This window comes from Xiphophorus couchianus, chromosome 18 (assembly GCF_001444195.1).
Source record: "Xiphophorus couchianus chromosome 18, X_couchianus-1.0, whole genome shotgun sequence".
In the NCBI taxonomy this organism is placed as follows: Eukaryota; Metazoa; Chordata; class Actinopteri; order Cyprinodontiformes; family Poeciliidae; genus Xiphophorus; species Xiphophorus couchianus.
The window spans coordinates 2924450-2947259 of record NC_040245.1 but is presented as its reverse complement, the minus strand read 5'-3'; the positions used below and the strand labels follow the sequence as shown (position 1 = coordinate 2947259).

General features: G+C 37.5%; 1 protein-coding gene across 3 annotated transcripts in view; it reads right to left on the bottom strand.

Moving 5' to 3' along the window:
* The window catches only part of caln1 (calneuron 1), an 80180-nt gene that overhangs the window by 13510 nt on the left and 43860 nt on the right, over positions 1-22810 (bottom strand). For all 3 annotated transcript variants that reach the window (XM_027999641.1, XM_027999638.1, XM_027999639.1), the window contains exons 3-4: positions 20127-20270; positions 16395-16507 (exon numbers count right to left, since the gene is read on the bottom strand). In XM_027999641.1, the coding sequence (XP_027855442.1) occupies positions 16395-16507; positions 20127-20270 (257 nt within the window). The remainder of the gene's footprint in view (positions 1-16394; positions 16508-20126; positions 20271-22810) is intronic.

Here is a 22810-nt window from a genome sequence, read left to right as displayed (position 1 = left end):
TTCAGGTCAGACGATTGATGCTAAAACTAATAAAACTAAACTCTACTAAATAAAATCTGGATGCAAACCTGCAAAACTTTAATAATCATGCAGTACCAACAGATCATTTTATAATAAAACACACACAATGGCCCAAATTAAACTTTTATGAAGAGTTTAGAAAATAGGTGTAGATTTTTTTCAACTTCATGAAAAGATTTCCTTTTTAATCAAAAACTGCTCTATGTTTTTATCTGATATGTGATTCATTATGTCATAGTAACAGTTCACTGAAGAGAAGGGATATTTTGAGTTTTTAACGTTATGATGTGATATATTTAATATAAATTTAAATCCCCATTTCCTGCCGTGCTTTGGCAGAAACCTTCCGGATAAACATTTAAGATTTTATATTTTAAAAAATCTTTAAAGAAAAGGAAGGAAGAGTGTGGTAGAGTCAGAAATTCAATATTTGTGGAAGTTTTTAAATTAGTATTAAAAGAAAATATTAAATATTTAGAAAGATGTAATTAGAGTTTATGGCTTCAGGATAAAAAAGAACAGAAAAAAAAACCTGTCTGGGATTGTAGATGAAATGTTTTAAACATTTTTATTAAATAAAGGATTTTAGCAGTGATGTCCAAACTTTTTAAACCAAAATCTCCACGTTGAAAGTACTCAACGGCCAAAATTTCATTTTTTTCCCATCTGGAAAACAACAAAAATTTCTCAGTGAATTATTTATCTTTTACCTGGGCAACAATAAATAAATGTTTACAATCATTTAACATTTTGGCCTTATTATTATTTTTATTATTTTAATGTTTATCAGATGTTTTTAGTTCATTTCCAGCAACAAAAATAAGAATCTCCTTCTACAAACTTTGTTGTATTTAGTCAAATATAATGGATTGGTTTCACCAAAATCTGTTTTTTGAGTAAAAACCTGATGTTTGTGGGACGACTTATTGTGAGACAAAAATGAAATTATACAAGTAAAAAAAAATTCTTTGAGCTGTAGGAGGAGATTTGCAGTGGAAATTCTCATCCTAAAGAAATGTAATAATTTGTGCCATTCTTCAATCGCAGTCGACGGCCACATGAAATCAGTCCGAGGGCCACAAATGGCCCACGGGCCGCAGTTTGGAGACCCCTGTAGTAGAGAATAACCGTCAACCGTTTTTCCTGCCAATGTTTTTTATGCTCATTTTGAGTTTTTTACATAAGAAAAAGTTAATAAAAACGACAAAACTTGAAATAATTTCCTCAATTTGGCACAAAAGTTTTGAAACGTTCGTTTGAGTTGGTCTTTAGCGTTTCCACAAAAACCTTAATGCACCAAAGATACTGAATTAGCCAACAATTGTTCCAACAATTAATCATGATTAATTACACCTAATCTGATTAACAGTGATTATTCACGATTAATCCGATTAATTGACTCAGCTCTATTACAAATAAATGCCCAAATGAACAAATATGACTAAAAACAACCATCAAATATTTACCTGTCCAGTCAGGAGTCTCCTGTTTCTTTCATGAGACTCTCCCAATTTTTTTCTCTTTTTACATATTTTTATTCACCTGAACTGTCAGGCGTTTGTGTAATATAATGATGACTGACTGTCTACACTGTAAAAGCAGACATGATATTTAACTAAAAGTAGTATGTTGTCATCAAATTGCTAAGACTCATTTTTAGGACCTTATTTTGAAGTTTTTCCAACTTTACTTGAGTTGGATTCATTTAGAACGAGAATGTTCTTAATAATTGTGCTTTTTTGGAAAATAACTCAATACTTAATGTACCCAAGTACAAATACTTTACCTGAGTTTTTTTTTTTTTCTTTTCTGGAGCCAATAATTTATCCAATCTGACTCATGATTAAAGAAATAGTCGACAGAGATGATCCAGAGTGAGAGTGAATTAATCTTTACTGTATATTTTATCAGACAGAATATTTCTATACATTATTTATTTCAAATATTTGATGTAATTAATAATTGTGTGAAGTGGCAGCGAGGGCCACTAGAGCCAATAAAACCTTAATTTAAAAAAAAGAAATGAGAGAAAGAGGAAAGACTCTTAAGAAAACTGATTTGGTTAATTTGAACAGAATTTTTTTTATTAGTTGTTCTGCTTATGTAAAATAAATTATGCTTTTTTACTCACTAATCTTGTGCTTACTTCTTTTGAAATAATATTTTTTAACTAGTTAGATTTTACAGTGTAACAGTTATTTCTGGCCGTTATCACAAACTAGCTCAAAGTTTTATCACTGAAGGACATAAAACAAAAACACCTTTGACCGTCAGGTTAAATGTTAAAAACGGTTTTAAATTAATAAGCTTTCTAAATGCAGAAGGTTCCACTTGCACACGTTTTCCTCCCCGTTAAAAGGAAACGCGAAGGAATCGACATCGATCTGCGCTTTCAAGCAACCTTTCGGTTCAGAGGCCCAGAGCGCTCAGGAGAAAGTTATGTCTCCATTACCGCTGCATCAGTCAAGAGGCAGGAGATTAATTTAGGCAAAGAGAAAACTTAACAGGCACCAGGGGAGCAACAACTAACAGGAAAATGGATCAGCGCTCAGACGTGGTTTGGATGAGGCAGTGAGGCGTTGGAAGTGACAGGACAAACTACAATGAAATGAACCTTCACGGAAAATCTCATCGACTCTAAAGAAGGATCAATGAACATATCTGTCAAACTTGAGTAAAGTTGAGTAAAATGCATTATTTCTTCCAGACTTTCACTCATTTTGGGCTCCACTGTGAGCAATGGATCAAAAAGACAGCGGTGTTAACCCGAAGGCAAAGACGTGGAATCAGCTTAAACCGCTCATCAATAGTCAATTACAGTTACTTTGATTAATGAGGGAGAAAAAGTCAGATGAACCTGGACCAGAGCGGGCATTAAGAGCTCCCTGGGGGCCACCGGCAGGTCTACATCCTCTGATTCCTTATCATCACCGACGATCAACGAGGAAGATAACAGGAGGAATCCAGACAAGAGAAACGCTCACAGCAACAGCAACAGCAACAACAACAAAACAAAAAACAGGAAGAAATGGAAAGTTTTTCTTAAAGTTTAAATTTTCTAAATGAAACAGGAAACATTCACCAGGGTTTTAGTTTAACCCAAGGCAAAATAGATCAATGCAAAGTCTTACATGAGCAAAATAGTGTTTCTCATTCTTAAAGTGACAGTAACCCTGTAAAAAAGTCTTCACAGGAGGGCTGCGGTTAATTTAGATTGATTCATTTAAATATGTTCAAAGGGCAATATTGTGTAGAATAATTTTTTTTAGCTTTACATCATGTTATAACATACCTGAGTGTTGCCTGGATTCTTTAACGCATGTTTGAGAAATCCTTTAATCTCCATGGCAACCACTCAGATGTGAAAACGCCTGGGTGAACCTAGCCCCGCCTTCGAGGACACAGCTCCTTCTTGGAGCTCCAGTTTTGTAATTTCCAAGCTTCCAGCTAACAAAGGAGGCCTTCCCTTTAACTCCCCCACTCAGCTCCTTCAGACTAGCCAGCAGCAACTAGCAAACACCTGGTGGACCTGCTGAGCTCATTATAGGAGCTACTTCTCAGTCAAATGCTGGTAAAAATGTTAAAGGTTAATGGAGGAGCCGTGTTGTAACGACTTCCTGAAGGAGGGCTTTCAGAAAGAGCATGAGTTTTTAAAGAGACAGAGACCCAGTGTGCTGTGGTGGCGCCGGGGTTAAGCACAACCCACATAAGGAGGCCTTAGTCCTCGACGCGGCCGTCGCAGGTTTGGCGACCTTTGCCGCATGTCTTTCCCTTCTCTCATTACCCACTTTCCTGTCAATTAACTATCAAATAAAGGCCACTAGAGCCAACAAAACCTTTAAAAGAGACAGAGACCCAATAAATTACAATGTTAAAGTATTATTTTATATACAGTCATGGCCAAATGTTTTGAGAATGATTCAAATGTTAATATTTACAAAGTCTACTGCTTCAGTTTTTATAACGGCAATTTGCATATACTCCAGAATGTTATAAAGAGTGATCAGCGTGACAGCAATTAATTGCAAAGTCAATATTTGCCTAGAAAATGAACTTTATCCCCCAAAACACATTTCAACTTCATTGCAGCCCTGCCTTAAAAGGACCAGCTAACATTGTTTCAGTGATTGCTCCATTAACACAGGTGTGGGTGGTGATGAGGACAGGGCTGGAGATCAATCTGTCATGATTAAGTAAGAATGACACCACTGGACACTTTGAAAAGAGGCTGGTGCTTGGCATCATTGTTTCTCTTCTGTGAACCATGGTTACCTCGAAAGAAACACGTGCAGTCATCATTGCACTGCACAAAAATGGCCTAACAGGAAAGAGAATCGCAGCTAGAAAGATTGCACCTCGGTCAACAATCTATCGCATCATCAAGAACGTCAAGGAGAGAGGTTCCATTGTTGCCAAAAAGGCTCCAGGGCGTCCAAGAAAGACCAGCAAGTGCCAGGACCGTCTCTTAAAAGTGTTTCAGCTGCGGGATCAGGCTACAGGCAGTGCAGAGCTTGCTCAGGAATGGCAGCAGGCAGGTGTGAGTGCATCTGCACGCACTGTGAGGCGGAGACTCTTGGAGCAAGGCCTGGTCTCAAGGAGGGCAGCAAAGAAGCCACTTCTCTCCAGGAAAAACATCAGGGACAGACTGATATTCTGCAAAAGGTACAGGGAGTGGACTGCTGAGGACTGGGGTAAAGTCATTTTCTCTGATGAATCCCCTTTCCGATTGTTTGGGGCATCTGGAAAACAGCTTGTTCGGAGAAGACGAGGTGAGCGCTACCACCAGTCTTGTCTCATGCCAACTGTAAAGCATCCTGAAACCATTCATGTGTGGGGTTGCTTCTCAGCCAAGGGAGTCGGCTCTCTCACAGTCTTACCTAAAAACACAGCCATGAATAAAGAATGGTACCAGAATGTCCTCCCAGAGCAACTTCTCCCAACCGTCCAAGAGCAGTTTGGTGATGAACAATGCCTTTTCCAGCATGATGGAGCACCTTGCCATAAAGCAAAGGTGATATCTAACTGGCTCAGGGAACAAAACATAGAGATTTTGGGTCCATGGCCTGGAAACTCCCCTGATCTTAATCCCATTGAAAACTTGTGGTCAATCATCAAGAGACGGGGTGGACAAACGAAAACCTAGGAATTCTGACAAAATGCAAGCATTGATTGTTACATGTTAGTTTGTGTCATTTCGAGTTGTACTAAGATATCTGCACTAGAAACCAGACCTGAAATACTTGGTAGTATTTCGTGTTTTTTCATTGAACTCCAGAAATCTCCATGTCATACTCTCCAGACCTCAAAAGTTTATTATTGATGATGACAAAAAAAGACTGAAAGATGTCAATTTCTCACTAAAACAAATGTAGCAGTTGTATATGAATATTCCATAAATACATACATATACAGATTATATATTTTCCAGGCACATAGTGCTATTTTGTAGCATAATAAAGTAAATATGTTAAATTCAGTTGTTATAAAAATGCCTTAACGCCTTGAAATTGGGTCTCGATTATGAATTTTGATCATTTTTGGTTTTAAATATCTTAAATATGACCAAACTCCCTTTTTATCCACATTTTTCACTTCACTGCATTGTTTTTATTATTATTATTTATTTTTAAGCCGTAATTGTGGCAAAGCTTCAAACTGCTGCTGCGCGAATGACTCAGCAGGTTGTTGCTAGGTAACCAAGGTTGGGAGGGAGAGTGGGGGCAATTTGAAACTGCTTCTTACCCGGCAAGTTGTTGCCAAGCAACCAAAGAGTAAGTGAGTGAGTTGATTCCACCAACCTAGCTTAGCTAGCCATAAACAGCTAAAGTCTTCCCTCTGCCTACATCTCCCAGAATGCCGTGCGGTTCTGGACCCGAGTTCAGCGTATATTCTATATATTGAATATTCTACCTTTTGTACATTGCTATTAGTTTATTGGCAGGCATTCTTACACTTTTACACTTGTACTTAAAAGACTAGCTTAGCTTGTACATTTGAATTTAGAATGACTTTAAAAAAATTACAAATACATAAGACTTATGTAACTAATCCACCAATGATTATTTAATACATCTAAATTCCTTTTGTCTGGAGGAACTGCTAGCAGGATGAACACCAACCAACACTGTGAAATGATTAACAATGAGCACCGGTTCTGTTTTCTTTCTCACATTGAGCCGCTGAATATTCCCCCCATTCATCTGAATGTGATTTTACTCTGTGATGTAGTCGTTTTGTTTTGATTGGCAGACTCGTAATTAAAATTCTGGCCCCTTGGTGACACAAACGCCTCTCCGGTGCGTGGGAGTCCGCACCGAAAGTTTAAGCGACTGTGCAGAAAATGCAGTAATGTGCTGCTGACACTGTGCAGGGCCGCGGTCTGGACGAGAAAGCTCTGTAATGACATGACTCACCGAGGTAGTCAAGCTGACTCACATGCAATTAAAGCAGTATGAAACATAAGGAGATTGGGTCTGGATGAGGAGGAAAACAGAAAACTGTCACCGAGGTCTTCTGTAGCAGCAGACGACAGCAGATAGAGAAATGTCAGAAGGTTTCAGGCTGCACTTACGATGCTTTCTGATCGCTAATGCAGCTTTTTGACAAGAATACTGAAAGCAGTTCTTGTTTCTTCAGGGTAAGAACAGTCAGTTGTCAGTCTGACTCACTGCGTTCGTCCAAACGGTGCAGCAAACTCTGCAGGGACTGAACAAAAGTCCTTCTTTTCTTCCAGCTGCTTTGTTTTGGATCCAGATTTTTAAATATCATGTTTTCAGAGACAAGAATGGCAGGAATGTCAAGTTTAAAATCTCACAGTATTTTTTATATTTTTCCTTTTTATTTTTATTTGTTCAACTCCAAACTAATTTAAACAAAATAACTTCTTCAGATGTTTTTATATCGTTTCCTTCAGTGGTTCTTGGTGGTAGTTTTAATCTTACTCAAGTACTATTTTTGGCTACTCTGCCCACCTCTGCACATAAATAATGACAAACATCGATAATAATCCCAGTGAGTGTAGTTGTAAGTACTTGATTGACTCTGTTTCTACTTCTTCCAAATTGAACCAGAACATTTCATTTTCATGCCTGGTTAATGGATGTTGCCCACATTTAATGTGAACCTGAAAACCCAGGAGAGAAGGAATCTGGCAGGCGATCCAAATCCTGCTCCTCTCCTTCTCCCCCAGGCGCAGTCGTGCTGAGAAAGCCTGGCAGGATTGAGACAAATGGAGTCATCTGCACTTCGATAATTCTCCATAATTCACCTCCAAACCTGTGAGCTGGATTCTGAAGAGCACAGCGTTAAGAGAGGCGCTCGGTGGGTCAGAGGAGGCCGATTATGGAGGGAAGGGGAAGACATGAGCGCGTGTGTTAGCATTGATTAGCTGCTGCTGACGTCACGTCTCCACGCCACCTTCATTGCTAATCAGGGCCTCGTCTGCAGAAGAAAAGGCGGTTTGTTTCTCCCTCCCGGCCGACCTGGCGTGCTTCGCTGAATCTCTCCAACAGCCAGCAGCTGTTTGTCAGAGAGGCGCTGGCTCTCCTCACAGTTCCTGCCAGAAACTCTGCCAGTCAGCACCTCTATAGGTGACTTCCTGTTTCACTTTCAGCACTTCTGCCCTGGAGTTCAGGAAACTGCTTCAATTATGCGGCTGATTCAGTTCAACTCTTCCTAGCAAGCTTTAAATTTCATAACTAATTTAGAAACAGATGGTCAGCGTTTGTTTTTAACTATATGTAAAGAACAGCAAACGGAAGAGATGTTGTAAAAAAATACAAAAGTAAAAACAAACCAGATTTATAAACATAATTAGATATTCACATCAGTTTTCACATTTTAACACAAAGAATGACGTAAAGGTCGGCCATTTTCATCGTTTCACCTCAACTGAATTTAAAAAGAATAATCTAAGAAATTGCAATGTATGATTCTTTAATTAGTATTGCTCTTTTTTCTTCATTTTATTGCATGAAATTAGTAATGAATAAAATAGAAGACTGCACCTTAATATTTATGTACAATTACAGAGCTGGGATGTTTCCTGTAGTTTTTGACAGCAGCAGCGATTTGTAGTTTGATGCTCCAGACAAAAATAAAGTTGAAATAATACAAGAATAAAGTCATAATAATATGAGAATAAATAAAAAAGTGACTTTATGAAAATAAAGTCACTTCTTTATTCTCACAATAGGATTTTATCGTAATATATAAAAAAGTCTTAAGATATACAACATAGTAGATATAAATTATTTTAATATTATGAAAACTTATCACTTTATAACATTATAAAATAATAATAGTCATAATAGACATAATAATATGACTTTATATTGTTATAAAGTCATAATAAAATTTATAATATGACTTGATATTATAAAATCATGTTATTATGAATTTATTCTCGTAATTTTACTTTGTTTTATTTCCTTAGCGTGGCCCTAATACTCATAGATAATAAACTTTAAAATATTTCTCTTAGTTTATAAATCACTGAACAGCTTAGAAGCAAAATGCATTAAACATCTGCTGTTATTCTACCAGCCTTCAGGTCCGTCCTGTGTGCAGAACCAGAACCAGAACCAAACAGGCAGAAGCAGCATTCAGCTTCTATACACCACAAATCTGGAACAAACGTCCAGAAAACTAAAAAACTGCTGAAACACTGAGTTCCTTTAAATCAAGTCTTAAATAACAACAGGAAGTTCATAAACTGTAGTCTGGTTTTCATTGTTTTCCTTTATTTTGAGTTGTGATGTTTTTGCTTGTTTGTTGTTTTATTTTCCTTTTAATCTCTTAAATCACTTTGAATTCCCCTGTTGCTAAAATTGTGCTATAAAAGTTTTTAAAAAACTCACCTTGTAAATAGAGAAACCTATTATTTATCAGATTGAAACAATAATCCAGTAAAATCCCAAACAGAAGTGTGAAAACAGCAACAGAAGCGCAGATAAAGTTCATGTTTGCTTTTATAAACTGTGTGTGTCTGAGAAGGAGCCACGTCTTTCCTCCGGAGGCTGCGGCTCCAATGTGGAGTTATTCCTTCACCTGTCTCCGTAGAAAATAAAAATCATTGCGCTGCATGTATTATTCATCACAGATGAGTTGTTCCAAAGTCGATATGAATTCAAACTGTTCCCCCGGCACAAAGGACTGATAAAAAGAAGATTAATGGCAACGATTTACGACGGGAGTGTCTGCAGTGTGACTGTTAGGAAATGGAAAAAAGGAGGATTTTACTGAAACAAAAGAGTATTATCCACATATTTACAGATTCAGTTTAATTAAGGTTCTGCTTTAAATCCCAATGTTCAAGGAAAAAAAATCCAAATTGTCTTAAAAACAATTTAACCAAAGTTAGAGAAACAACCAAATTTGGTTTTTATGGTTTCAAAATTGATAAAGTTATTCGAACATGAAAATGGGAAAATTCAGCGATTTTGAAAAAAAACAAAACAATCAGAATTGGTTAAGCTAAATGAAAAAAAAGGTACTTCATAGTAAAAACCACAGGGTGAAAATAGCGATATAAATTATTTTATCATTATACACTGCTCAAAAAAATAAAGGGAACACTCAAATAACACATCCTAGATCTGAATGAAAGAAATATTCTTATTGAATACTTTGTTCTGTACAAAGTTGAATGTGCTGACAACAAAATCATCAATGGAAATCAAATGTATTAACCAATGGAGGCCTGGATTTGGAGCCACACACAAAATTAAAGTGAAATAACACTACACGCTGATCCAACTTTAATGTAATGTCCTTAAAACAAGTCAAAATGAGGCTCAGTATTGTGTGTGGCCTCCACGTGCCTGTATGACCTCCCTACGCCTGGGCATGCTCCTGATGAGGTGGCGGATGGTCTCCTGAGGGATCTCCTCCCAGACCTGGACTAAAGCATCCGCCAACTCCTGGACAGTCTGTGGTGTAATGGTGGATGGAGCGAGACATGATGTCCCAGATGTGCTCAATCGGATTCAGGTCTGGGGAACGGGCTGGCCAGTCCATAGCTTCAATGCCTTCATCTTGCAGGAACTGCTGACACACTCCAGCCACATGAGGTCTAGCATTGTCCTGCATTAGGAGGAACCCAGGGCCAACCGCACCAGCATATGGTCTCACAAGGGGTCTGAGGATCTCATCTCGGTACCTAATGGCAGTCAGGCTACCTCTGGTGAGCACATGGAGGGCTGTGCGGCCCTCCAAAGAAATGCCACCCCACACCATTACTGACCCACTGCCAAACCGGTCATGCTGAAGGATGTTCCAGGCAGCAGACCGCTCTCCACGGCGTCTCCAGACTCTGTCACGTCTGTCACATGTGCTCAGTGTGAACCTGCTGTCATCTGTGAAGAGCACAAGGCACCAGTGGTGAATTTGCCAACCCTGGTGTTCTCTGGCAAATGCCAAGCATCCTGCACGGTGTTGGGCTGTGAGCACAACCCCCATCTGTGGACGTCGGGCCCTCATACCATCCTCATGGAGTCGGTTTCTAACCGTTTGTGCAGACACATGCACATTTGTGGCCTGCTGGAGGTCATTTTGCAGGGCTCTGGCAGTGCTCCTCCTGTTCCTTCTTGCACAAAGGCAGAGGTAGCGGTCCTGCTGCTGGGTTGTTGCCCTCCTACGGCCTCCTCCACGTCTCCTGGTGTACTGGCCTGTCTCCTGGTAGCGCCTCCAGCCTCTGGACACTACGCTGACAGACACAGCAAACCTTCTTGCCACAGCTCACATTGATGTGCCATCCTGGATGAGCTGCACTACCTGAGCCACTTGTGTGGGTTGTGGAGTCCGTCTCATGCTACCACGAGTGTGAAAGCACCACCAACATTCAAAACTGACCAAAACATCAGCCAGACAGCATAGGTACTGAGAAGTGGTCTGTGGTCCCAACTGCAGAACCACTCCTTTATTGAGTGTGTCTTGCTAATTGCCAATAATTTCCACCTGTTGTCTATTCCATTTGCACAACAGCAGGTGAAATTGATTGTCAATCAGTGTTGCTTCCTAAGTGGACAGTTTGATTTCACAGAAGTTTGATTTACTTGGAGTTATATTGTGTTGTTTAAGTGTTCCCTTTATTTTTTTGAGCAGTGTATATTATTTTTCCATGATGACAGGTGAGGCTCTGCATCACGGAGCCAGTATTTCTGGTCTAGTTTAGTGCAAATATCTTAGTACACCTGACATAAGACAAAACTAACTAATAAGTCACATTTTATTTTAGAGCGTTATTTTAAGTAAATAACTCCTAAATATTTATGAAAATGTTCTGGTTCCATCGGCAGATTATTTCACTTATAACAAGATATTTTTTCCATGCTATATGAAACTAAATATTTTTCATCAATATTAAGGAATTATTTACTTAAAACAAGCCTCCATTTCTTGCTAAAAAGTTACATGTAAGTTAGTTTTGTCTTATTTAAAATGCACTAAGACAATTGCACTATAAACTAGACTAAAAATACTTGGTAAGATTTTGTGTTTTTGCAGTGTATCGAAACAGAAACAGAATTGATACTGAAAGTCCAAACATCTCCAGATAATAAGAGTATTTTTTAAATCTTATTTAACCAAATAAGAAGTTGCTTTGGTTTAAATCGGAGATTTGATCATCTTCTGTAAAACGGATTCATCTCTTTATTTCCTCTTCAGCCTTTTTGCAGCCAGGCTGATGCTTCACCCTGTGAGCTCAACAATAAATACACAAACTACCATTTGGCTTTTCCGTCTCACTCGTTTCCTTCCCAGAAAATGTGTTTTGTTTTTTGCCACGACAGCAGTCATTGGTTCAGAGGGACTTCTGTCATTTCCACAACTAATGGAATAAAATAAATTTTGAAGTGGCTCATTTAACATCCTGATGATCTCCAATGACATCCTATAAAGCTTTCGGCATCGGAAGAAAAACAGAAAATGAAGGTTCAACGTAAGAATACAGAGTTAAATTCTGCTAAATAACTTTAAGAAGGATGGGAACGTCAAAAACCAGCCGACTCGTCAGAGTAAGAAAAACAGGGTTTGTGTTTTACACAGCTTGATGTCAGACCATGTGGCGCTCTTACAGGATGCTATACGGGATGCTAACGTCTGACGCCAGGTATGTTCTTATGAATGTTTAATGTGCAGCAGCTTTAAATTTATAATGTGAAGAGATTAGAAGAAAATGTTCTAGGGATTTTTACACTGTAAAACATTTGAAGGTGGTTTATCTTGATGGTTTATTATCTGATCTGATGATGAATTTTATTAAACATCTCAATGAATTCAGCTCAGAAACACTTAGTGTGAAGAGGACATTATCCTCAAGCTTTGCAAACTGTCAGCTGCATTAAAATAAACATTTACATTAAGAAAACACACAAAAAACATACCACTAAGCATTCTGGGAAATGGTTCCCACTCCTGTCTATTTTTTATTCAGTTTTTTTAAGTGCTATCTTAAAAACTCTAGTTTATTCAACAACTGGAGGTCTGATGAAATTAATAGAAAGTTAACACAACTCACTACTCTAAGTTTATCCTTCACAAACTCACATTTAGGTTAAAAATCTGAAACTGGCCAGATTTATTTGACTTAAGGAGCAAAACTAAAAATAAAATGTTTTACATTTGAGCTACATTCTGTTGGGAGACAAAGAGAAAGGCCAACTGGATCTCATAAAACAGAGACTTTAATAGTCAACGTTGGTTGTTTTTTGTTTTTTTTTCATATAGATGGTGGGCGTCGAGCTCCCAGAATGATTACAGAGCGAAGCTCTAAAATCAGCTGCTTCCTGCTGTTCTGTCAGGAAGTTATAGGAAATCAGACGACCAGCAGAGCTGCAGTTTAACAACAAACACAAAGGAAACCATTCACTCTAAAATACTTCCTTGGTTCGGTTTGTTCTACTTTTTGAAATATATTTTACATTTTCGACTCCACGGTTGTATCCATTATAAATACATTTATAAAATAGTTCAATATTATTACCAGATATTGTGACAATTACGACGCCAGCAACTATTTACTCACATTTATGAGAGGCTTTTTTTTCTTCTCAGTTTGAAACATTTCATCCAGTGGCAGTTTGCATCAAGCTGATGACATTACTGACATGGAGAATGAGGAGGCATGCCACTGCACTGTAAAACAGTTGAGTCGCATTCGGTTGTGTCTACTGCCTTCTGCTATCTAAGTCAAATAAATTTAGACAGTTTTAGGATTTTGAACCTAAATGTGTGAGTTTGTGAAAATTAAACTTACAGCAGTAAGTTGTGTTAACTTTTTATTAAACTCTATTTTTATTTACATTTTATGAAGGAGAAAGTTACGCTCCGTTCCTTCTTTTGAGGTTTTCGCATTGTTTGCTTGAGTAGCGCCCCCACAGGTGAGGAGGGGAACAGGTGAAAGAGAACCAGAGCAGCTGAGAATGTAACAAATGCGAGTCGAACAAACTGTGAGGTGTCAAAACACCCAAAAAACTAATCGGACACAATTAGTGGCAGTCAAACCTACAAGATTATATATTCTTAATGGTTAAAGAAACCAAACAACAACAAGCTTTGTATGCATTGTTTATTCTGGTCAAATAGTCAGGAGACTCCATCTGTTTACTCCTCAAAATTCAGTAAACACTTTGCTAATTATCCATCTGACGATTAGCAAAACAAAGAACAGAGAAACGTTTATAGCTTCTCAATTACAGACATGTAATTATCTAAGGGGATGATTAGATACAATCCCCAAGTCTTTCAGAGCTGATCCAAGTGAGTAGGAAGGTGTGTGTATGTGTGTGTGTGTATGTGTGTGACACCAGTGACTCACTATCCCATCACCCCAGCTGGTGAGGATGTGACACTTTGACTGATTTTATTGGGATGAGAAAATCTCCCAGCCAGGACAAGATGCGAGCTTCTCTCCTCCGAGGTTAAAGCCGATGAAAGCAGAACTCGGTCTGAGGTTCAGAAACGCTCTGCCTGTTTATGCAACACTTTAAATATCCCAGTCCTCGGCCTCGATCCAGACAAATCTCAGCAAAACACCAGAAAAAGGCAGATGTAGCATCATGAAAACCGTTGATAACGGGTGATTATCCAAAGGGTTACACAGAGTTCCTCTTTACGAAGGTTTTCCTTCTCAAGAACTTATCGAATAATAAAGCTGCTTCCAGAAACCTTAGTTCTGCTTTATGAAGCTTGAGGTCACTGCAGTTCAAAATAATCTCAATCTAAAAATGCAAAACCTTAAATCTGTTAAATGTGAAAAATTAAATAGCATTCTTGGCTCAAAATCTCTGAGTTGGGAATCTGCAGCCAACCCTGCTGGGTTTTTAACACTTGGATTAAATAAAATATTTATTTTGATCAAGTTTGCCACGTTTGAAATCATATTTTAGTCTCTTCACAGTAGTATGTATTGTTATGTAAGCACCAGCATATTTTACATCCAAGTCATTTTAGCAAGTTAGGCATAAGAAATATGGAGGAATTAGTTTAAAAATTCCAGGTGATTTACTAACGTTTTATTTAGTATTGTTCTGGATTTTATCATTATTTTTAACAATGTCTTAATTTTTCCAGTTGTTAAAATGATTTTTTTTTTGTCAAATCCCCGATTTGTTTGACTTGAAATGGAAAAAAAGTAAAGGAATAGGGGTTGCAGATTTTAGGTTTACAGATTTATTTAATTTCCCTTTGGGATTAATAAAGTTTTTCTGAACTGAATTTGAATTTGTTTCACCTGAGGTTACTGCTTAAATTGGGTCTTAAAGTAAATTATAGTTGTAACATCGTGCAGACTAAATCATTTTTATACATTTTTCCATAAATAAATGTTTATTAAGAAATGTTCACAAAACATCAAATCTAATTTTGTTTTATCTGGTTCAAAGAGAAAAGGATTTAATTACACCATAATAATGATAATATAAAGTAACATTGTTTTACTCATAAAACTAAAGAAATCAACAAAAATGGATGCTGGGTGGTCAGAGAGATGTTAGATAAGGGGATATGATCCTTGTCAATTATGATTGATGGGAAAAATGCTACGAACTTCCTTCTCTCTCTGCTATGCATCCAAGAAGTCTCCTTTTCATCTCATCTGAGATTTGGGGGTCAAAGTTCAGATGCTATTTGAGTTTTTAAGATGCTAATAAGCTGTTCCCAATTATATAATAACATGTTGCTACAGTAATGATTCATAGCAACTGTCTAAAAGTAAAAAAAGTGAATTCTTCCAGCTGCACAGAATCCAAAACCAGATGAAATAATTGTCCATAATAATAACAATTATGAAAAAAGTCTATAAAACAAGGAGCCCAATAAGCTGCCACTCTGAGCGACGCAACTCTTGAAACAAAAACCTTTCAACATTTAACTTTTACTTCAAACTTCAAAAAATCTGGTCTCCACTTTATACCTTGCACATGTACAGAGCTAAATAACTTCTATTTTACTGTCAGTCCTGCACTTTATATTTTATATTTAGATTTATATTCACATTTTATACTGTATTTTATTTTATTCTGGAGTAACCTCACAACATTGGAACCTCAAACATTGTCCTGAGCCGTATGCAACGAAATTTCGTTCTGTATACACCCTGTGCATGCAAAATGACAATAAAGTCAGTCTAAGTCTAAGTCTAAGTCTAAACAGACCTAGTAAAGCAATAACGAAGCTCTTTACATTCACATTCCCAAAATATCACAGACTATAAAAAACAAACAAACTGAATCTTCAACACATCATTTATGAGTTACGTCGACTTATAATCGTCATAAATCAAGCGTTGCCATTTATTTCCTCCTCTCTAAGCTTCCTTTACAATCCACAGGAGACCCATCGCTCCCAGGCAAACTTTTATTACAGAAAACAAAATGTGGAAACCAGCAGCGTATTTTAATAAGTCGATGTTGTTGGCAGTACGTTCACCCAGCCTGCAGTTTTACAGTGCAAACCACAAGGTCGTGACCCGGAGGTAATGCTGGTCAAGATGGAGATTCTGGTAAAAGCTTTACAGGTGCCAGATATCCTGCCCTTTTCTCACACACACACACACACACACACACACATCCACACCCCCCCACACACACACACACACCCCTACACACACACACACACGCCCGCACACGTACACACACCTGTCTGTTTCTTCTTTTTTTATTGGACTAATTCTATTTTATCAGTCAGTTTTACTCACTTTTTCTCCTCTAATCCTGAATTTACATCTGACAGCTTTCACGTTCATCGTCTTCAGTTCCATTTTTTCTAACGTTTCAGATCTGACGCGTCAGCATCCGACATGCCACCAGGTGAACAGTTGGGTTAAATCCCAATAAAAGCCACAGCAGCAGCTGAAAAGAATCCAGGTTTACCTGCCAGAAGATGGTGTCTATCGTGCTGCCCAGAAAGCCTTCTCTCGTTTCAGACGACAGCAGCTTGGGGCCCAGAATCGTCATGAACTCCTCAAAATCCACCTGTCCATCACCTGAAAGAGGGCCAGTGCTGCTCATTTATTTATGAACTGGTTTTGTTCTTTCAGCATTATGTTGTTTTTTTTCCTTGTGAATTGAAAGGTTCGAAAGGAGAAGCAGCATTCAGCTTCTACGCATCAAAAATCTGGAACAAACTTCCAGAAAACTGCGAAACAACCGAAACACAGAGTTCATTTAAATCAAAGTTAAGACTCACCTGTTTAGAGTTGCTTCTGATTAATAATACATGGAACACTGACCAACATATCTGACATTAAAATGTAACGTTTGGTTTCTCAACTGTTGACTTTATGTTGTTTTTATTTTTGTGTTTTTATTAAGTAAATCAATTTGAACTGCTATGCTATGCAGACTGACTGACTGATTAAAAATCACCAAAAATGAGTAACATTTCAAAGTGGACACTGCAAAAACACAAAATCTTACCAAGTATTTTTGGTCTGGCTTCTAGTTCAAATGTCTCATTACACTTGAAATAAAACAAAACTTACAAGTAAATGTTAAACAAGATATAGAAACTTGTTTGATGTAAATGATTCCATTATGCTGAGGGGAAACTTTTTGTTCCAATGAAAGATTATCATTTATAAAATGGGAAAATGTCTTGCTAAAAGTGAAATAATCTGCCAATGAAACTAGAACTTTTTCTTCAATATTAAGAAATGATTGACTTAAAACAAGTTCCTATATCCTGCTGAAAAGTTACTTGTAAGTTAGTTTTCTCTTATCAAGTGCACTAAGACATTTGCAGTAAAAACTAGACCAAAATTTCTTGGTAAGATTTTGCATTTTTGCAGTCAAAATCATTTTATGAGCAGCTCATTTTGTTGTTTTTTTGCATTTTGAAGCTTTGCTTAGAAATTTCTGATGTTCCAGCAGAACAAAATGTGAATTTCTACCATTTTATCTGGTCTTAATGTTTTGGGTTTTGTCTTTACTACCAGTGAATTCTTTGCTTTAGTCTGGACTGAAGCTGTGCAGCTCTGTCGCATCAAATCGCCCAAACATGCAGTGAATTTATCGATAAAATTTGGATCTGAATATGAATATGCCATGTGGGTTAAATCTCTCTGATATGATTGCACTACCCACACCATCAGTGTACGGCATTAGTGTGTGAGCTTGTTTAATATGAATAATACAGTAATGACTAAAATAGCTCTCTGCTTAGCCGTCTGCATGCTCCAGTACCCACACTGCATGCAGATTCAGCCACAGCACCTAAATATTCATTAATATTCACTAAAAACAACAGAATTTTAACTAAAAAGGAAAAATATTGAAGCTACAAATTAAAAACATGAAAAAAATTAAATATTCTGTCAAATTTTTGTATCAGAGTTTGTTTGTTTTTGTCTAATCTGTGTAAATTTTGTGCATTTATCTGTAAGCTACCAAAGCTAACCAGTCTCTGTGTTTGAAAATGGCAGAAATACTTATAAATTAACAAGTTAACATTGTAATAAAATTACATGGAGTGAGTTTTGTAATCATTTTTGAAACTTAAACAGTAATGTTTTGTTATGACTTTGCATGAAAGCTACTAAACGAAGAGTGCTCTCTTTACAGCGCAGCCTAATGCTGTGGAACAAATGTGAACCTTTTTTTTTTTTTTTTACCAAACACATCATGGATGCTGGATCTCATTTTGTAGGCGCAGTTTGTGACAGCTCAACATTCGGCACAAAGTCACTGAGTCACTTTCTGGGTCCGTCACAGTCAAAGCCTCCTGCTTTTCACCTCTTTTTTCCCTTACATTTTTTACAACCCAGCAGCTGGAAACTGAACGAATGAATTATTACAGAAGTGAATTTGTGCACGCATGAGCAAAGTCACTCGAGTTCACTTGAAAGAGAGCAGAAACTAAGAGTTAAACTGGAGGAAAATCAAGTGAGAGAAACAAAAAGCAGACATAGTTTCACAGAGCTAATGTGAGTTAGCAGAACAGATAGCCGTCGATTTTGTGATTAGCTGAACTTTGCTGCAAGGCTGAAAATCAGCAGGTTAGCGAGGATCAAATGTTCACTACATCTCATCTGGCCAAAATATAATCACCAAAATCCAATCCCAGTCGTCTGCTAATGTCATCCCTCTCTTTAATGCCGTCTCTCTTCCTACTAATTATCATGTAAACGCTCAGACTTAAATTTAAACCCTTTTTCCAAACTTTGGCGATGAATCAGGGCTGCAGCTTGAAATTGGCTTCATGAATTTAAAACAAAGTACGGCACCTCTTTATTGAAGTGATAAATAATGCAGGACAATAATGTCTGGAAGAAAGTGCGTGGTTCAGAAGGTGAAAAGGTTGTCAAGAATAAAAAAGAATTTATTCTACCACACTGTAAAAACACAAAATCTTACCAAGTAATTTTGGTCTAATTTCTATTGCAAATATGTTAGTACACTTGAAATAATACAAAACTAACATAAGTAATTTGTCAGCAACATACAGGAGTTTGTTTTAAGTTAATATTTCCTTAATATTGATGACAAAGTTCAAATTATAACATGGGAAAAAATAATCTGCCAATGGGAGATTGGCATCAACACTAAGAAATTAGTTACTTAAAACAAGCTCCTAATACTTTGCTAAAAAGTTACTTGTTAGTTAGTTTATCTTATTTCTAGAGTACTGAGATATTTACACTAGAAACTAATCAAAAATACTTTGTAGTATTTTGCGTTTTTGCAGTGTTCTGAACATCCTCTATAAGCCGACAGGCATTTTTATTCTAACTGGTGTTTGTCTCAGACTTTGCTTGATACAGATAATATTTTCAGAAAAAGTAAAAAGTTTTTTCATGTGTTTTGATTAAAAGGTCAAAGGTAAGCTGGCTGTGCAGAAAATAATTGGATTTTAAAATTTGAACAAAAAATGCTTTGGGTTTTGAAACTGGTACCGTTTCACAGGAAAAGCTGTTTTGAAACGTGGTAACATTTGATATTTTCGTAGTAGTAAAACAGGCACAACATTAAAGCCAGTAAATTGTATATTTATACATTTATGTTGAAGTTTTTAAGATATGCACACAAAAAAATTATGCTTTGAGTGTGAAAACACCAATTCATACCAAGTAATTTTGATCTACTCTTTAGTTAAAATATCTTAGAGAACTTGAAATTAGACTAAACTAAGTCGCAAGTAACTTTTCAGCAAGAAATAGGAGCATATTTTAAGTAAATAAGACTGAAATATTGATTACAAAGTTGTAGTTCCTCTGGTAGAATATTTCACTGTCCCGTTACTTAGCAACCCCAGCCTCGCCCAGGCTGTTACCTAGCAACCAAGTTCTAGTAAGTTCCACTGGCAAATTATTTCACTTACAACAAATGAAATAATCTGCCAATGGAACTAGTATTTTTCATCAATATAAAGTAATTATCGACTTAAAACATTAAAATTTTTACAGACATGAAAACAAGCTGCTGTAAATTGATGCAAAGTTACTTTTAAGTTACTGTTGTCTTACTTCAAGTGCACCAAGACATTTGCATTAAAGGCTGTCCTTGGTAGGATTTGGTGTTTGTTGCGACCGTTTGTACAACAATGAGCCGTTTTCCGTTTGATGCCAAGCGAATCCGTCTCTGCAGCCGAGTGCGGCCGTGACTCACCGTCCATGTCGAGTCTCTGCATGATGATGGCCAGCTCCACCTCGCTGGGCATGTACCCCAGAGACCGCATGGCCATTCCCAGCTCCTGCTTGGAAATGAACCCGTTTCCATCACGATCCAGCACCCTAAACGCTTCTCGGATCTCTGCCAAGACAAACAAAAAATCCGCTCACAATCTGTGAGCAACCCTCATCTTCCTGCTTCAAGGTTGCAGGGGGGAAAAGGTGTTTTTTAAATTTATTTATTTATGAATTTCATATTTTGTCCTCTGCATTTTTGGGATTTCTCTTCCGCTCCTCTCCTCTCGCCCTTTGCTCCCTCTCCTTCCTGCCGGACCCAGCTTCCTGTTATGCGATTGGTCTTGCACCACTGCCTCAAGTTAACAAAATCAATTCCAGCCATTGATTTATTTTCTACACCTGCTTCCGCAGCCGCCGTCTCCTCTGGTCAGGCTTTCACAGTTGGCCCTCGCTGAGCTGCTTTTTCTGTTCCACCCATTGAGTCACATTTACAGAACATTTTCTTACCTTTCAGGTAGCTAATCATCCAACACTACAATGAACAGATAAAGGAGGGTTGGTTTTTTTCTCTGGGCATCCAGTCTGTTACAGCGTTAAGCATCTGAGCTTCAGAAAATCTGGATTTTCTTTCTCTAAAAGCATTTAGAGAGTAAAATATACATGATTTTCACCATGAATAGTAAAAAATGAACCTAATTGTGTGGATAATGTAGGAGTTACTTACTCACCTGAACAGTGTCAAACAGTGAAAATATGAAAATAATTGTATGTTTCATGACACACACAAAAAATGTGACCTCAGATAAATTAACCACATTTTATAAACCTTAAATGTTTTCAAATTACAACATTTTTTATTGATCCCAAAGGCAAATTAAATAAATATTTCTTTCCTGCGTTAATCGGCCACTCCCCGCTGATTAACACCTTGTTGCTACGGTTACACATCACAACAAATGATTAAAGCTTAAAAGGTGCAATCAAAAAACAATCTAAAACCGTAACAGTAAGGAAATTCCTCCAACACAAACAGAAATACTATTTACTCAGTGCACAGCAAAACTTTTGATCTAAACATAAATTATTACAACTTATCCCATTAGTTTTCCTCTGTTGTCACAAACTAACCGTTTTGCTTCCCAGCATGTTTTTTTACATACTAACAAAGCTGAAAACATTTATGAATAGAATGCAAAGTTTCTGTGAAGCAAAACTGCACAAAATTATAAATAAAAAGATTAAACGCTTTCTAATAAACAGCAACGAAAGACGGAGAAAAATTTACTGGTCAAACTGTGTTGATGGTCAAATTAGCTTGAAATGATGGGAAAGCAGCTAATCAGCTAATCCAGCCAGGCGCTAACAGCTCAGCTAATTTTGTTTTAGTTTTCTTAGCCTCTTTGCTAACTTTGAACATTTTCTGCATATACTTTCCATATGTTTTTTTTTAGATAACGAGTTACTTTCACTGCGACAGACTGGCGACCTGTCCAGGGTGTACCCCGCCTCTCGCCCGGAACGTAGCTGGAGATGGGCACCAGCAACCCTCCCGACCCCATTAGGGACAAAGGGTGAACAGAAAATGGATGGATGGATGGATGGATGGAGTTACTTTCACATTTTTCACGTGACGAGTTCATTTCCAGGTTTCTCAAGATGACGAGTTCATTTCATAATTGCTTTCTCGAGATAAGTTAATTTCCCGTTTTCCACATATATTTTTTCCAGAAGCTTTTTAGCAACAGCGAGTTAATTTAACATTTTCTTGAGATGACAAGTTAATTTCCTGATTGTTTTCTTGAGACAATGAGTACATTTTCAGTTTTCCGCATATTCTTTTTCCCCATGGTTTTCTTGAGATAACTTAATTTTGCAATTTCTTGAGTTAATTTCCCCCTTTTCCGCATATAAACATCTTTTTCATAAGATAACAAGTAACCTTCACTTTTTCTCGAAATGACGAGTAAATTTCCTGTTTTCTCAAGATAACGAGCTCATTCCCCGTTTTCCCGCATGTGCTTTTTCTAGATGGTTTTCTTGAGTCAGTCTTGAGAAAACAAACGTTGCCGTGCATTTAAAGGTACTGAACTGTGTGGAAGGAACCTCGGTGTGAAGATCCTTTTCCTGAGCCGATTCTCGGAAACATTTCACTGGTGCACGTTGAATCAGCTGCTTCACTCGCTGCTCACTGAGTAATAATGTCATCAGTAGAGGAGTCAGCAGACTTCACTGCGCTTTAATAAATGCATATTTCACAAGTGAGCCTGCGGATCAGAGAGGGAGGATGGTAAGAAAAGGCTGACAGGCATCTGGTGTTTTTTAAATGGGGTGGAATATCACTTCTCTGCAGAACACTGTGACTGTGTGCCATGCATGAACACGCTGCTGAACACTGAATAACATCAGATTGCAGACTGGAATAGATGATTACCTCCGTCTTTCCTGCAAACCTCACAGGCAGCAGAAACGTTGGAGGCTTTTCTCGTCGACGCCACGAGTTTAGATGGAAACACCAACAGAGATCAAAACCTGTTTACCGGAGTGGTGGTTAAAATGGCTGCTCACAAATCAATGAAACTCTAGATGAGAAGTAAAATTTTGACTTCAAGGGGGAAATGTTATGCAAAATTCACACTTTTTGTGCTTCCATTTGGTTTCCTGCTG